The 17045-nt window shown below is 43.0% G+C and overlaps 1 protein-coding gene and 1 long non-coding RNA gene across 2 annotated transcripts; one reads left to right on the top strand and one right to left on the bottom strand.

Moving 5' to 3' along the window:
- Positions 1 to 6574: 6574 nt before the first annotated feature.
- On the top strand, positions 6575 to 10528 carry LOC120745656. The gene is made up of 2 exons (XR_005698685.1): positions 6575 to 6697; positions 7851 to 10528. It is a non-coding gene; the product is annotated as an uncharacterized LOC120745656 (long non-coding RNA).
- On the bottom strand, positions 10304 to 16555 carry LOC120745652 (granzyme A-like). Its single transcript, XM_040050694.1, has 5 exons — positions 16330 to 16555; positions 15989 to 16131; positions 11226 to 11363; positions 10666 to 10935; positions 10304 to 10549 (listed from the first exon to the last, which is right to left on the bottom strand). The coding sequence occupies exons 1-5, from the start codon at positions 16391 to 16393 to the stop codon at positions 10388 to 10390; spliced, it is 777 nt and encodes a 258-aa protein (XP_039906628.1). The 5' UTR covers positions 16394 to 16555; the 3' UTR covers positions 10304 to 10387.
- Between the last annotated feature and the right edge of the window lie 490 nt (positions 16556 to 17045).

Here is a 17045-nt window from a genome sequence, read left to right as displayed (position 1 = left end):
TTCGTTTAGATTAAAACTACATACCTGTAAAGTTTTAGAACTAGATTTTGTAGTTTTTGTGGAACTTTGTTGACAAAATCTGCCCACAGACTGACAGAGCTGATGTAATCACAGACCTAGCCCTGGGTGGCTGTCAGGGTTGAGACAGTGCAGGGTAAAGACTGTGCATTGAGTGGAAGATTTATGTTGTCACATTCAGCTCTGTTGGGTAATGTCTAAAAATGTTCTTGGCCATACAGCATGTATGAAAATGATTATACATTATACAACCTCAGTATGCAAAGCCCTTTTTGTGGGAGTTACCACTACAGTAGGTGTCTCCTGCAGGATGGCATTTTTCTGTGATGACATAAATACACACAAAGGCCGACAAAATGAAAAAGATAACAGGGCCATCATGGCAGGTAAATACTGCTCAAAAACATTAAAGGAATTCCAACTGGGCTCCACCTTGGCTACAGGGCCCTGTAGAAGACGTTGGCCACCTTCATGAAGTCTGTTTTCTGGTTATTTGGTCAGAGAAATTCTTAACAGTGGCCATTGGCATGTATTAATATGCCATCCTGGAGGAGCTGGACTACCTGTGCAACATCTGTAGGGTCCAGGTATTGCCTCACTCTACCAGTAGTGACACTGATCGTAGCCAAAAACAGTGAGAAAAGATGAAGAGGGAAAAATGTCAGTGGCCTCCACCTGTAAGGCCCCCACTCCTGTCTTGGCATTGTCTCATTGTTGCCCCTCTAGTTCACCTGTTGTTAACTGATCACATCAATATCCCAGAAGTCTGAATGACTTAATACTATACTTTGATCAAAAAGCGCTATTTTTTTAAGCTGCATATAACTTATTTATGCACCAGATAATAAACCTTGATGAAGGGAGTCATAAAAATATCACAACTTAAACTGAATGAGGAACTGGTGTGTACAGAGGCCAGTGTCCTATTGGCTGACCTACTCTGGTAATCCTTTGCTCCATACTTGTTGGTCAGACCACATCCATCTTTGGAACTTTGCCATTTGAGCTCAATTTTCCATCTGCAAAATTCTTACTGTGCTTGTGTGAAATTAATGATCAGTAAGCAAATATCATATAGACCAGTGGTTCCCAAACTTTGTTTTACAAGAAAGATCTTTGCGCCCCCACCACCACCACCTAACACCCCCCACACAAACACAAACACATCCTCCAACCACAGACACCCATATTTTGTTTTAAAACTCCATTGCGGTTAATTTCACACCTCAAACATTCAGTAAACACAAATAAAAGTAAACTGCAATAAATTACAGGTAGTAATAAAATACACTACTAACTCTTTTACACTATGTCCACACCTACACGGGTATTTTTGAAGATATGCTTCACCATATTTTCTAGTCTTTGGCTTGGAAGGAAGTTGGTTTGGAAACATATTTGGCGATGCGTCATCTCCTGCTTTGCGTTTGTGTGGGAGCCCCGTCAAAACCTGTCCATTATGCTAGCAGTGTAAAAGCATTCTTTTTTTTTTTTTTTTTTCTCATACCACGTCCCCATTGCAATGGCTCTGCATCCCCCTTGGGGGTGGGCCCCACACTTTGGGAACCTCTGATATAGACTATAATATAGACAGTGAGTTTAGTATGTCTGACGTTTGCATTCTAATGTGTTGCTTTCTCATTATAATTAGGATATACAGATGGAAACTGTCAAGGAATCAGAGGAAGGAAAAAACAGAAAGTCCATGTGGCGGGGTATCAGTTGCAAACACACAAGAACATGTGATTATAACAAAGTTAGTTTACATTTTGTGTTAGAACATTTTTTCTTTGTCAAAATTTGTAGCTTTTTTGTGCCATATTATAGACGGACTTTAAATAACTTTTTACTGTTACTTAATTCTGGTACTTGTCAGGTATTCTGTACCTAAGTAGAATTACAGATTTGTGTTAAAATACTCTGGTAAAAGATAAAATACCGATTCAACTTATTTACTCATGTAAGAGTGAAAAAGTAAAGCCTCTGAAAATGTACTTAAAGCAAGAAAGTGAAACGTAGCTTTTTTGAGGATGTTTCTATCAGCTATTTTTGGCAAAGTGAACTGAAAAACATGCTATATTAAAATAATAACATCATATAAATAATTTTAAAGTTATGTTTGAGTAATTTTTAATTCTAGTTAATTTACCCTGTTATGTAGAACATGAGTTGATACAAATACAGAGAATCAAGAACACCAAAGCCACTGTGCACCACTACATTACTGGTAAATTTACCAAAATATGGAAAAATAACCTGTTTATACTGCACTAAATTTCATGCAACCTTTATATAACGCTAAGTTAGTACGCTTCAGTTTGTTTTGCAATATGTTTCACAATCTGAAAAATCAAACCTTCACATCACGTACAGATCCAATGTCTGATTTAAGAAAAAAATCAAACAAAGCAACAGAACATCCTTTACATCTTTGTAGGAGGGCACAGGTTTTAAAACGGACTTTAGTCATCTTATCTTTGGGCCATTGCGTCAAAGCATATTTGTTTGCACTTTAACTCAGAGATAAAGATGCTGAATCACCTCCTGAGATATACGAGCTTCCAGTTTCAGCTGTAAAACAAGGCTTCACTCTATGCCTGCGGTGTTGCGTCACAAGTGAAAAAAGGCAAGGCAAGGCTCCTCCAACTTGGACATGTACCCAACTCTAGGTAAACATTTACTCTGATTTTATGTGTGCGGATGTGTGTGTATGAGACAGAGAGAGACAGTGATAGGGAGGGCTATTTAAACATGACAAAGACTTGCGTAAACACTGACAAGATAAGTTTGTATGGGTGTGGCAAACTTTGATAGTTTCACCCGCATCGAGGTGGGCCTGTGAGCTTTTGTGGGTGCCCATGGAAACAGAGTAAACACAAAAGCAGGTGTCTGGTCAGTTTAATTCACTAAGAACTCAAATAAAAGACATGATGGAATTTGATAGGTGTGGTATGTTTTCCCCCTTCATCTGTAAAGGAACAGGACTGATGCCAAGGTAAGTAGATTTTATCTCTTGTTTTTAATTTCTTACACAGACTTGCGTTTCAGGTAACGTTTTAGTCAACTGGAAAAAACAAAAAACCAAACGGATCAAATGAAATAATAATGACTGTGTTTTAACACAATACAGAGATTATATTTTGAACCTTAGTTTTGTGAATGTGGCCACATTCTTTAGCACACCCAGCACAAATAAAAATTGTTGAATGTGTACTGATAAGATATTGTAAACTAACTTAAGCCTAATAAACTAGATAACATGAAATAAAGTAAATAAAAATAATAATTAAAAAATGTGGCCATATAATACTAATCCTTTCCTCTTGGAAAGATTATGCTTAAAATTTGCAGGTAGTTTTAAAATCTATCTATAAGTAATTCCCTGCAAATTTTATGATACTGCCAAGGGTGTAGATTTGGTTTTGGCATTGGTGGGGACGGATGATTCAACCGCCGAACCCTGCCCTGTTTCTTTTTTTTTTTCCTTTTTGTCTTTGCTTCTTGATAAAAAAAGGAGAAATTTACTTGCCTACATATGCTATTCTACATGCTTTTAAACCATTTAAAATTACAATTCATAGTTTTAAATGTGAATTACATAATGTTAAATTAATATTAAACAAATGACTGACTAAAGTATTTTAGGCTTTAGTTTACTTCAGCCATATTCCATATAAATCAGGTTTCATACAAAAATAAAAATAGCTTCAAATACAGTTATGACAATAAAAGAATATGACTTTAAGGACTTAACAACATTTAGTAATAATTACATAATGTTTTTAATACTTTCTTATATCCAGGTTCTTCCTTTTTGCTGCCATCCTCCTCTCCTCCTTGCAGGTCCTTGCAGCGCAGGCTTGCCGCTGCTAAAAGTAAACAGAGCTCCCTGAAAGGCACAGCCAATCACATTGGCCATATTTGTCACATGACGTAGGACTCCAGTAGAGAACGTAATTTAACTCTTTCTGCACCGCTGGGTGAATGAGTTGACAGATCATTTTTCTTTCTGCCAAATCAAGCAAAGAGAACCACCCACTGAAAGTAGCTTTTATCTCTACTCATGATCCCAGAATACACTCCACTTAGGAGCAAAATACAAGCCACCACAAAGGCGTGCAAAAGTGTCCTTGCGGGTATGAGACAAGGTTTGAACTAAGTTGGCTAAGTGCACACATCAAATGTTTTCTTCTGTGTACATCACTGTGTTGGCAATGTTACTGTTGACAAACATGTCCAGGCCTAGCCTTGGATGACAAAGGAAATTAGAAGTGACACAACTTTCAGACCTGGCAACGAAACCTTTTATAGCACAACTAGAGCCACCCCAAAAATAGCCATCAGAAAGGTATAGTGAGCTTTAAAAAGAAGATCAAGGGGCTTTACTTGCCTTGGCAAATATTCAGTTTTATTTCTATAGCACTAAATCACAACAGTAGTTGCCTCAAGGTGCTTTACCTGTTGATGTAAAGACCCTACAGTAATAAAAAGAAAACTTCAACAATCAAAAAAACCTCTTTGAGAAGGCACTTGGCAACAGTGAGAAGGAAAAACTCCCTTTTAACAGGAAGAAGCCTCTGGCAGAACCAGGCTCAGAAAGGCCATCTGCTGGTTGTGGGTGAGGGGAGGAAGATGGGATAAGTCTGGCAGGGCAGGCAAAACATCACAATCACAAGACCAACAAGTGTTCAGCTGGTGGTGTGCTCACCTATTTGGTAAAGGTGAGAGAGTTAAAGGGCTTCACAGAAAGGAGCTAGCATCCTTGTGATAACTACAGCCACACCTTCACAGTGCTAGAGCATAATGTAAGGCGTGCGGTTAGAGCTGTCACCCTCCTGCATGGAGTGAGAGGATGGGTACTGAAAGAATGTGCAAATCAGCTTACTGAGGCCTTCAAAAAGACATGAAAACCAGAAACTCCTTGGCTGTGCACTGCTGTTTTTGGAGGAACTTTTCAGTTTTTCCTGTCCCAGCAGAGCTGCCAATATCATGAAAGAACGTGCAAACCCAGACATGACCTGTCAAAGCTGCTGCTCTCGGGAAGACAATTCATGCTCATGAACAGATTCAAGAACAGATTCTAACCCCAGCCCATTTTCACTCCTGAGGCATAATATACTGATGATTTGTCACATCCCGCTGCGTCCCTGAGGAACAACAAAGTGTGACCTTCTGCATTCTTATGCTACATGCCAGGTTATGGATAAATCCAGTAGAATGGCACTCCCAGAGTAATAGACATTCCAGCCATGTATTCCAGCCCTAACCCTAACCATAACCTTTTCCCTAACGTTAACCACGACTTTAATGATGTTAGATAGTGTTTTCCAAAGCGATTTAAGTAAAATGAACGTACATGTGTCGATTCATTCCAAATGGTTGTCACGTGTCCTTATTTTTCTGATCTCCTAATATAGGGACGTGTTGGGTGCCCAGAAGCGTAATATACCACCGATTTGTCACCTAGAATAAAATGTTTCGCTTTGGGAGTGAGAACGTGTTGCTCACCCAGAGCCTTGCGAAAACTGAACAATTCCAAAAGTTTAGTTTGATGGGGTGAGGATGGTCTAAAACTTTTGACCGGTAGTGTAAATGTTCCATATTGTATATGTACAATATATCCAAATGCAGTAACTCAGCTGCTTCATTATACTGTATAGTATTATATTTCATTTTACTTGAATAAAATGCTTAGAAAAGTGTTCCACAGCTCTGAGGTCCCCCTCATTTTATTTGTGATGTTTTTCATACAGTGTTTGTACTACCACATTGAAAAATTATTTTGGACTGGCATATTTGTTTAAATAGTTATGCAATTGGTTTATGTTTGTATTGAGGCCAGTGTGTATTTGTGATACGTGTTAACAGCCATTGCACTTTTTTTCTTGGTCTTCATGCAAAAACTATTCTGCAGTTTGAAGTGTGTTGTAAGGTGGTTGAAAGATTTATGCCTAATTTATGTTTCCATTTGTAGAGGGATTTGCCTATGGACAGCATACAGAGAGGGGTATTCAACTAATGCAAACATGCCCCTGTGCAGTCCTACAAAATCCGAACATTGCGTTGCTTGTTGTGAATGATCTTGTGCATTGATTGAATGCGGTCTGGATGACTAGTGGCATGCATTAGGGAAGGGCTGGATAGCTGAGCTTACCAGGAATGGGAGAAGAGGGAATCAAACACCATAGATCAAAAAACACATAATGAAAAATACAAACAGTGGCTACCAAGGAAACGTTTTGTTGTTTTTAACACTTGGTTTCACTTCAGCTGTTATAACTTTTCTCTTCTATTCAGCTAGCTGATTGACCGACAGTAGTCTACAGACCAGTTGTACCACATATTTTTGGCACAGCCCCATCGGATAAAACAGACACTCTCTGCAGGTAGAAGTCCATAGCTACCCACCAACTGCCAATATACTGCCAGTGTGCGATTCATATTTTGAACATTAGTTGTGTTGTTTTGCAGTGCATACACAACTCTACATCACTATTTTCATATGAATTCTTCTTAGTCACTTGCACTAAAGCCAGAGTGTATCCAAACAATGCTGATCATCTGTTGCTTTTGTTTGCTTGGCTTTTTGTTGTACATCTGTTTTTTTTACAGACTGTTTTCCTTTTCAGGAAACTGCAGCATACAGGAAACAACTGTGACTGGTGGCTGCAGGCACATGGTAAGGTGCTGATTGAAGGAGCACTTGATTTGCTTTTACTTTGCCCTTTAAGTAGTAGTACTGATCAAATCTTGCTAATTGTGGAAAATCCCAAATACTGACTAAATTTGATTTATTGTGCACTGCAGAAAAAGGTATTAATGTTGCCACAATAGTCAGTGTTGATCAAAAATAGCATTAATCAGTTTAACCACTTGTTCATATGTTTTTAAATGATTAGTTTTCTAGTTTCATTTGCTAGGCTGAAGGCACACACTGCTCAAACCATATGGCAGAGAACACCATCTAGTGGTGTAGTATGGAAACTGAGAGTCAGTGTCACAGTGAGTGCAAGTTACCTGCATGTTTCATGTTATGAATCACTGTGATTAAACAGGCCACAAAAATTCAGAGCCCACGTGGTGTGACTGTCTCTGATCAAATTCTACCACCCTCACTCTCTCCTGCGCTCGCTCTCTCAGTTCAGTTCAGTTCAGTTCAGTTCATTTTTATTTCAAACATGTGCCTTCACAATCATTACAAAATATCATTCCATTATTTGTTTGAAAAGGAGCAGGCAGAAGTATTTACTTATTTGTCCCTACCCCCTCTCGACTACGCAACTGGGTTAACTGGGAACCCACCTGCATATTGATTGCAGTGTGGCGTCAGTCCGTATAAAGTTAAGCCGGTGTTCTGAGAAACCATCCTACCTACTCTGACAAATCGTCCTACCCGTATTATAATTTGACGGTGACTTGTGACTAAACCTAACCCTACCCCTAACCATAACCATAACCATAACCCTAACCATAACCATAACCTTAAGAAGTATTCCGGATGGGTGAGCGAAAAAGAAGTTAATTCGGCATTGGTGTTGTGCGCATGCGCCGCGTCTGCGCAGAAACATTGGGTAGGATGTTTTTTGAGGTAGGATGGATTCCCAGAACACCGGCTTGTGATCGAGGTCTGGACAGTTGCCACCAGCACGAGTCATAGTTTGACTTGTGGGGTGTAAGCCTTCCAGTTTGGTGTGTGTGTGTACGTGCGTGCATTTGTGATTTCTTTTATTAAAGCTAATACAGATTGAAGTTTTAGTTTTTATGATATGTAGCAAGCCTAACGCTCAGTGTCATTTTATTCTTTTAATGTGTAGTTCTGTGTTTTATTTCAGTGAACGGAAGACATGCCAGTGGCCCTGGGACCTCAGGTGGTGGGTCGTTTTCACACTTTCCTTTGTACAGCACCGTGTGGACTCTAGTGATTTTCTTTTTGTGTGATTTTCTTTTGGGTCCACGGCTGCTGGTAAGTCCAAGTTCCATGATTGTTTTATTTTAACTTTAGGACACTGTCAACAATGACGCTACATTTTGTTTTCTAATATTTTATTTATTTTAACTAAATAAAACTGTATTAATATTGGAGCCAACCTGCCTCGGTGTGCATCCTTGAATCTGCGGCCTCTTTTATTCCTTTTATCTATTTTTCTTACATATATATTTCCTGGGGGTGAAATTCCATTAGGTGGTGTTGTCGTTTTTATTAGGTTTTTTTTTTTATCTAACCCTGCCGACCACTTGGTCACATTAGTTTCACCCTTGTTCCACCTTGCCTTGTCTTTTTTGTTTTTGAACGTCAGCCTGTGTCTGCTGTATATCCCGTGTCTGCTTTTGGGCCCACTGAATAAACACCCCAGCGTTCCCCACCACGACAGGCTGTGCACATTTATCATTCACACTGTTTTCATATGTTAAATTATTATTCACGGTTTTTACACCGTGAATAATAGTAATACTTTATACCCTGATTAATAAATGTGGTCAGCCTATACATATGTGACCAACAAATGCATATAAAGGAACCTTTTCATTGACCATTGGGCTTTGATCAGTGATTGTTGATCAAGGGTCATGGGAATTTGCATAATTATGATGAAGGAACTGACCTCTGTTACGGAATAAATATATATTCTTAGTGCTTAGTTTCTGATTATATTGTTTTATGTAGTTTAATAATAAAGGCCTCTATAAAGCAAGGCCAGCTGTGAGAGAGAACTAGGTCAGAGGGTGATAGGTCGTCTTAGCAACAGAAGCTTACGTTAGTGGAAGTTTAAAAAACAGGAAGTTTAGTGCAGAGCTGCAGAGGCATATTAATAAAATACAGGAAACCAGACAGAAAAAGCGGAACTAGTAACACAGAAGGAGTTGTTTTTATCGAAACTATGTGTGACGTGGAAAGGACCAAAATAACACCTATATGATACACATTTTGATTTCTAATGCTAGAGATTTTGCAACTGGCTTTTTGGGCTGTGCAGGTCTCTCTCTTCCGGAAGATGATTAAATAAAATTATAAATATTTTGACTGACTGAGTCGTGTTCTCTCTATTCAGTAAAAGAATGACAAGAACCAAATTTAATACTTGGTGCTGAAAACCCGGGATTCTTTTACGGCTGAGAAGACAAATTCAGCTTAAGGTGAAATCGTAAAATGAAGCGAACGGAGAGCCGGCTTGATAATACAAAGGTAAGCACAGCCTGTTAAATCAAAATGTGCAGATTGGATGAATTCTAAATTATCTGTTCGCTGAGTTGATGATCTTCACTGTTAAATTGGCTCAGTGGTGTTGAAACATTATAACAAGAGATTTTTGCTAAGAACTGCAGGTTGATGTTTAAGTCTGCTGCAAAGTTATTTTAAGTGTCTGTGAAAAGTCGTTTTCACGTGTTGCCGTGGAAGTATAATAAATTTTACAATAGGTCAGCAGACGTTGGACGCCACAGTTACGGTCTTAAAGTTACCAATTTGATCCTAGTAAGAGAGCTCGAAGGTCAACTTTGGCAAGCCACCCATTCCTGGACGCGGGAGTGGACCCGGTTAGACTGGTTGCCCGGTAGGTATCCCGCGGGATTCGGCCCCCGTTAATTACAAGTGGTCTATTGTTTGGCATGCAAAATTGCATGCTTTTTCTTTTCTTTTAATTTAACACCTGTGGTCAAATGTATCATAATGAGTAAAAACTACGTGTGTTATTCAGGTAAAAAGAGGACCAGTTGAATCAAAGTGAAACAGGATTTCTGGAGGTAAGAAATGATAATTGAAAGAGTGTTGGGGCATATACTGAGATTATGAACATAGTGCTGGCATGTCCTCTGAAAATGTGCACACTGAGTAAGTCATAGTCTAAGTCTCTATATAGAGACTTAGCATTTGTCTGTTGTGGTCTGCTCTGAGTGAGAGCTTAATCACATTTTTTTTCTTTCTATGTTTTGCAAGTTAATATTCTCTGTGTTGACATTACATTAATTGTCTTATTTGTCTTTTCTTAGTCATTATAGTTATTTAATTTGAACACTAAAACCAAAGGACTGAAATATCAAGCTTTGATGGTAGAAGGTGTCAGAGTAAAAACAAAATGACACTTGGAAAGAGTTACAAACAATGAAAGATTTATTATAGAGTAGAATGTTTATAAAAAATATCCTATGAGGGGTTTTAAGCAGGGATAGATGGAATGAAAAATCAACAAAAAAGAGCATGCTCGAAAAATTCAACAAGCTAACAGAAACTGAAATATCAGAAAATAATATGAATATGAAATGATAAAATGGCTAATGGTCATGTAAGCAGTCTACATTAAAGGCATGGACATTTATTATCAAAGAAAAGATTTGCTTCTTGCTCAGCTTGTATGGATTGACACCTGTGGGTTCATAAGATTTCTAAAGATTGCATTGTTTTTTTGATCCACTTGAGTTGTTTCTCTGAGAGAAACGAGTAGACTCCAGGTTTTTTAATGATACCACAACCTTCTCCGAAAGAAGTGACTCCAACCAGCACTCCATTGCACACGAGTGGTCCTCCTGAATCCCCCTGGCAAAAGAACAAATCTATTAGTCTTTCTTTGACTAACTTACAGGTGTCACAATGTCAAAAGGGTGTTGAGTTGGATGGATATTTACTTCCTTACATACTTTCTATATACTTACTTGACAGGTATCAGCCTTTCTTTTACCATTTGAACCAGCACATATCATGTCACTGGTGATAACTGGGTTGTGGTTGTAATAATCACGAGAGTTGCATGTCTGTCTACCAACCACAGTCACATTGACAGACAGGAGAACATCTGATGTTTTCTTGTTTTCAGTTTTTCCCCATCCAGCAACCAGACACTTGCTTCCAGCTGGAGGGTCCTTGACAGTTTTGGCTAACTTGAGACATTTTACTGTCTTGGTTTGCTTTACTGGTTTCTTCAACTGAAAAAAATATATATATAAAAAGGAAGATTCCATATTGATAATGACTACATTACATACAGAGAGCTGGCCTTGAATTTTAGTATTTACTCTATATGCAGCACGTGCTAAAGTCTTGACACACCACTCATTTATTTGTATTTTGCTTGGAAAATCCAAAACAGGCACAGTGATTTATTGAAATATGTCCATACATGCACAGAAATAAATCATATAAGATTGCAAACAAACTTGTTCACATTATTGCATCTCTCTTTCACTTGCTATTGGACAATGAATGATCACTTTACCTTGAGCAACATGAGGTCATTGCCCTTGATTGCCTTGTAATAGTTAGGATGAGGAAAACGTTCATCAACCGTTTGGACCTGCTTAGAATCTTCTTCTTTTTTCCTGATTGAGTGTGCTCCCAGGGTCACCTTACTCATTGTCATGGTCCTGGGCCATGTTGGCCCAGTATTCTTAGTTTTCTTGTATGTTTGTATTTTTGTTCCCTATTTAGGCCATGTTTCCTGAGTTGCCCTGTTGTGTTGTTCCCTAAGTGTTTTCCCTTCGTGGCTTTTACCCCCTGTGTGCCCCTCTGTGTATCTGTGAGCCCTCGTCTCTCCTTATGTTTTATTCCACGTTTCCCCTGCCCGTTATGTCCAAGTTCTCCCCGTGCTCTCTCTCCCCCCTGTGTGCCCTCTGTGTATTTATGAGCCCTCGTCTCCCTTTGTGGTTGGTCCATGTTTCCCCCCAGCCCGTTATGTCTGTGTTTTCCCCGTGTTCTCTCTCCTCCTGTCTGAACCTCTGTACTTCCTGTTTGACTCTGCCCGTCTCCCATCAGTGTTATGTTCACCCCGCCCTGTCTCGTTATGGTTATCTGTGTCAGCTGTGTTCCCCGTGTGTTCCCACTTTCCTCGTTAACCCTCTGTGTATTTCTGTCTGCGTCTCCCTCAGTTCTGTGTCGTAGTCTCCCTCATGCTGTGTGTGATTCTCCCCGTGGTTCCTGGTATACTTTATGTTTAGCTTTCCCAGTTTAGTACTGTTTTTGTGTTTCACCTTTTGCCAGCATTAAAGCTGTGTTTTTGAGTTTACGTTTTGTCTCCGTGAGTTTGCGTTTGGGTCCTCTCCTGCCTGCCACACAGCCGAATCATGACAGAAGACTACGACCATTACATGGACCCAGCAAACCGCTCTCAGCTGCGTGAGCGTCAGGATGCTGCCTTTGCTGAGCTAGAGGAGGAGCTCTGCTTGAGGCCGTGGCGCGCTCCTGACTACGGGCGGATTTTCCGAGGAACTCGGCTGGCTCTCGGTGGTCCCCGGAGCTGCCGAAAGCCCCCACCTGCCGCTTCACTTGCACCCAAGCCGCGGCCGCTTCAGGTGGGAATTCTCCGCGTCCCTTCAATTGCCCACGCTCCAGCCTCCGTGTCGCCGTTCTGCACGCCGGAGGCTCAGCTATTCTCTCCGCCCGCTTCCCCTCCCCGTAGGAAGCGGCGCACACGCCGCAATAAGATGGACCATGTTAAGCAACTCCCGGTGGTGAGTTACACTGATTATCCTTCTTCCGCTTCTCTGGACATTAAGAACAATAGACACACTCCTGATCCTGTCGATGTGTCCCTGATGGACGACGACATAGACTGGGAGAAGTTTTTTCATTTTGCTCCCTTTGAACAGGGAGAAATCACAGACAATAAGCACTCGCCAAAGGCTGTAAATGCTGTGAAAGGGAAAACTGTGAACCACTCTACCAGGTCAAACACACTCAGTTCCGGTTCCGTCTGTTCGGGTTTTGTCAGGTCCGGTTCAGTCATCCCCAAGTCAGCTCACTCTACAACTGTTAACCCAAGGATTTCAAAAACTATTAAAACAAGGACTGCTAACACTAAGACTGCAAAACATGAAGTGGACGGCGGGTTCATTTTTGATAGATCTATTTTTGTCGACCCTGAGCCTGCTGTTTCTGAGACTGTTTTTTCTGAGCCTGCTCCTTTTCCTGCTCATGTTTCTCCTCCCGGGGCAGCTCGGGCCCAGCGTACCTCTGCACCCGTACCAGTTCCTCGGGTGGGGGAGGCTGAGGCCCAGTTGGTCCCCGCTCTGGTTTCCAGGCCGGCTGAGGCTCTGTCCCTTTCTGCACCCGTACCAGCTCCTCGGGTGGGAAGGGCAGTTGCCCAGCCATTGCCGGTGCCTGTTCCGGTCCCCAGGGTGAGGTCAGCCAGGATACAGCCCGTCTCCGCACCCGTACCTACTCCTCGGGTGGGAGTGGCTAGTGTCCGGCATGTGCCTGCACCCGTCCCTGTTTCTACTAAGGGCTCAGGAGAATTCGGTCTACAATCCACACCGCCATCACTACTGCATGCCTTTCAGTCTTTAGCTCAGTCATTAGCGCTGTTAGCCACCCAGTCCATAGTACACTTTCCCGTGCTTCCGTTAGCTCAGCCCTTAGCCCACTGTGCAGCTCAGCCAGCTTCCCATTGTTCAGTTCAGTCATCTGTTCCGTCACCCACTCAGCCTTCTGTTCAGCCGGTGGTCTCTGCACCTTCTGGTCATGCCACGTCAGCTGGAGGGTCCGAGGGCCCCGTTCAGCCTCACGCCTCGTCAGCTGGAGGGTCCGGGGGCCCCGTTCAGCCTCACGCCTCGTCAGCTGGAGGGTCCGGGGGGCCCGTTCAGCCTCACGCCTCGTCAGCTGGAGGGTCCGGGGGCCCCGTTCAGCCTCACGCCTCGTCAGCTGGAGGGTCCGGGGGGCCCGTTCAGCCACCTGTCTCCGCTGGAGGGTCCGGGGGGCCCGTTCAGCCTCACGCCTCGTCCGCTGGAGGGTCCGAGGGGCCCGTTCAGCCACCCGTCTCAGCTGGAGGGTCCGAGGGGCCCGTTCAGCCTCCCGTCTCCGCTGGAGGGTCCGAGGGGCCCGTTCAGCCTCCCGTCTCCGCTGGAGGGTCCGAGGGGCCCGTTCAGCCGCCACCTGCGACCGCCTCGTCGTCGCCTGGTCCAGCTTCAGCCTGTGCTTCGCCTGGTCCGGCTTCATCCGAGTCTTCGTCCTCGCCTGCTGCAGCCTCGTCCGAGACTTCGTCCTCGCCTGCTGCAGCTCCAGCCTGTGCTTCGCCTGCTGCAGCTCCAGCCTGTGCTTCGCCTGCTGCAGCTCCAGCCTGTGCTTCGCCGTCGTCTGGTCCTGCCTCGACTGGTCCTGTGCCCACTGGGCCATGGCCAGTACGCCTAACACTGGAGAGCCGCCGCTGCCCTCCGCGCGGCCGGCCCCCTGAACTGCTCCGTCGTCTCCTTCGCCGCCACCGCTGCCTTCCGCGCGGCCGGCCCCCTGAACTGCTCCGTCGTCTCCTTCGCCGCCGCCGCTGCCTTCCGCGCGGCCGGCCTCCTGAACTGCTCCTTCGCCGCCGCCGTTGCCTTCCGCGCGGCCGGCCTCCTGAACTGCTCCTTCGCCGCCGCCGTTGCCTTCCGCGCGGCCAGCCTCCTGAACTGCTCCTTCGCCGCCGCCGCTGCCTTCCGCGCGGCCGGCCCCCTGAACTGCCCCGTCGTCTCCTTCGTCGCTGCCTTCGGCACGGCCGGCCTCCGGACCAGCTCTGTCACCTGTGCCACCCGCCTGGTCGGCCCCCCGACCGTGCGACCCGTGAACTTTTGTGCCGGTGGGCTCTGGGTCGGCCCCCTGAACTTTATTTGTACTATGGTCTTGTGCTCCTGTGTTTTCTGTTGTTCGTTTTTGTTTCCTGTTCTGGTCCCTCCGTCCTGGTCCCCCGCCTCCCGCCCTGGGTGGGTTGTTTTCTGTTTTTGTCTTGGTTCTCGGGTTTTGGCTGTCGGGAGCCAGCCCTTGTGGGGGGGGTACTGTCATGGTCCTGGGCCATGTTGGCCCAGTATTCTTAGTTTTCTTGTATGTTTGTATTTTTGTTCCCTATTTAGGCCATGTTTCCTGAGTTGCCCTGTTGTGTTGTTCCCTAAGTGTTTTCCCTTCGTGGCTTTTACCCCCTGTGTGCCCCTCTGTGTATCTGTGAGCCCTCGTCTCTCCTTATGTTTTATTCCACGTTTCCCCTGCCCGTTATGTCCAAGTTCTCCCCGTGCTCTCTCTCCCCCCTGTGTGCCCTCTGTGTATTTATGAGCCCTCGTCTCCCTTTGTGGTTGGTCCATGTTTCCCCCCAGCCCGTTATGTCTGTGTTTTCCCCGTGTTCTCTCTCCTCCTGTCTGAACCTCTGTACTTCCTGTTTGACTCTGCCCGTCTCCCATCAGTGTTATGTTCACCCCGCCCTGTCTCGTTATGGTTATCTGTGTCAGCTGTGTTCCCCGTGTGTTCCCACTTTCCTCGTTAACCCTCTGTGTATTTCTGTCTGCGTCTCCCTCAGTTCTGTGTCGTAGTCTCCCTCATGCTGTGTGTGATTCTCCCCGTGGTTCCTGGTATACTTTATGTTTAGCTTTCCCAGTTTAGTACTGTTTTTGTGTTTCACCTTTTGCCAGCATTAAAGCTGTGTTTTTGAGTTTACGTTTTGTCTCCGTGAGTTTGCGTTTGGGTCCTCTCCTGCCTGCCACACAGCCGAATCATGACACTCATACTGTGGAAGAAAAAAAATATTAGTGAAATTTCACTTATATAAAAGGTTAATAGGTCAGATTAACCTTTTTAAATAAAACAATTATCAAAATATCATAGTAAATGTGTGTTATTATATATATTTGGTTTATGGCTATTATAGAGACTGCATGGAGTTTTCCTCCAGCTGAATTTTAACAATATTAATGTTGCAGTTATGAAAATTTCAGAGTGCAATTTCGCTTTCAGTGACAGTGTTTACCACACATTTCTTGTTTGTAACATGATTATTCTGTTTTAAATAAACATTTAATCTTTTCTCATTTCTTGAATTATGACCAACATCAATATTTGCAGACAATGCAGACAAATCTACTTGTGTCTTACAGGCTTACAGGCCTGTCTATATAAATCACATACAGTATGTTTGATGCCAATTTGATTGCTATATTTCTATCTATGGTAAGAAAATAAAGAATTTGTGATACGTATATATAGAACCATATACTTCTTTGTGTGTGTGTGTAAGTCCTCATGTTCCTACTTGGTGCAGTGGGCAGCTGTCAGGACCCATTGTGGATGGATTAACGTCCCTCCACAGAAAGATTTTTTGCTTTCCACATGGGCCATGAAAGGCAACGAGTGTGGCTTGACTTCTTTCCCTTCAATAATTTTGGACCCATGACCTAGAAAAAAAGGAAATATCCATCACATAAAGTCAGCAGACGATGAAGCTGAAAACAGATTCATGTAACAAACATCCTTCACCAGCTGCTTTTGTAATGCTGAAAGATATCAATAATGTGACTATGCATTCTGCTTGTTTAAATGCATGAGAAAATTATCTACAAGTAAATTAAAGTTCAATACAAATCATTAATCACCTGGCTGGATGATCAAGAGGAGCATGCATGGAATTAAAACACTGAAATTACTCAGGCAGAACATTTTGCATTTCGTCTCTCATAGATGCTGTATGCACTGAAACTGTGACGCTCAGCTTTACATAGAGAGCTGAAAGGATGTGGTCTGACAACTGAAATGAACAAGTCAGCAAAATAGACACCCAAACACTTGTGATTAAATATATCATTAACAATCTTACCCCATTCACCACCAACAACAATAATAACTATAGCAACACGCACGTACACTTACCCACTTTTTGATCGTGAGAAATTTGACTAGGTGTATTTCTCATTAGTGATGGGTCGGTCGCGAACGAAATGGCTCTTAGAGCCGGGTCTTTGACGTGAACGACGCGAGCCGGCTCCTTATCGCGAGCCGTGGGTTTTTTTTTTTTCTTTCTCTCGCCCTCTCTCCAGTGTTGCCAACTCCTCAGTAAGGAAAATCGCTATTGGTTGTCCTAAAAGTCGCTAAATGACGTCATCGCCTAATTTGCATAATTGGTCATGCTAATCTAATTGTAACCTATGTTGTTGGAGAGAGAAATAACATTGTGGAAGAGACATAAAGTGAGTAAAAAACGTCCTAAATGCATTTAGAGTTTATTTAGAACTACAAGTTAAATTTCTTTTAGCAATTATTGTTTTTTTTTTAATGTCACAATTCCAACCCTGCTCCTTTACCCGGGCTTGGA

The sequence above is a fragment of the Simochromis diagramma genome, unplaced genomic scaffold, assembly GCF_900408965.1.
Source record: "Simochromis diagramma unplaced genomic scaffold, fSimDia1.1 OVJJ01000131.1, whole genome shotgun sequence".
In the NCBI taxonomy this organism is placed as follows: Eukaryota; Metazoa; Chordata; class Actinopteri; order Cichliformes; family Cichlidae; genus Simochromis; species Simochromis diagramma.
Note: the sequence above shows the minus strand (reverse complement) of the source record. Positions and strands in the feature narration are given on the sequence as shown.

Excerpts from the sequence above, each read along its gene's own strand:
- LOC120745652 (XM_040050694.1), bottom strand. The coding sequence starts at position 16,393 with ATGTTCTGCCTGAGTAATTTCAGTGTTTTAATTCCATGCATGCTCCTC. Across the intron at positions 10,936-11,225 it reads ATGACCTCATGTTGCTCAAG|TTGAAGAAACCAGTAAAGCA; the intron begins GTAAAGTGATCA and ends TATTTTTTTCAG. Across the intron at positions 10,550-10,665 it reads GAAAGGCTGATACCTGTCAA|GGGGATTCAGGAGGACCACT; the intron begins GTAAGTATATAG and ends TTCTTTTGCCAG.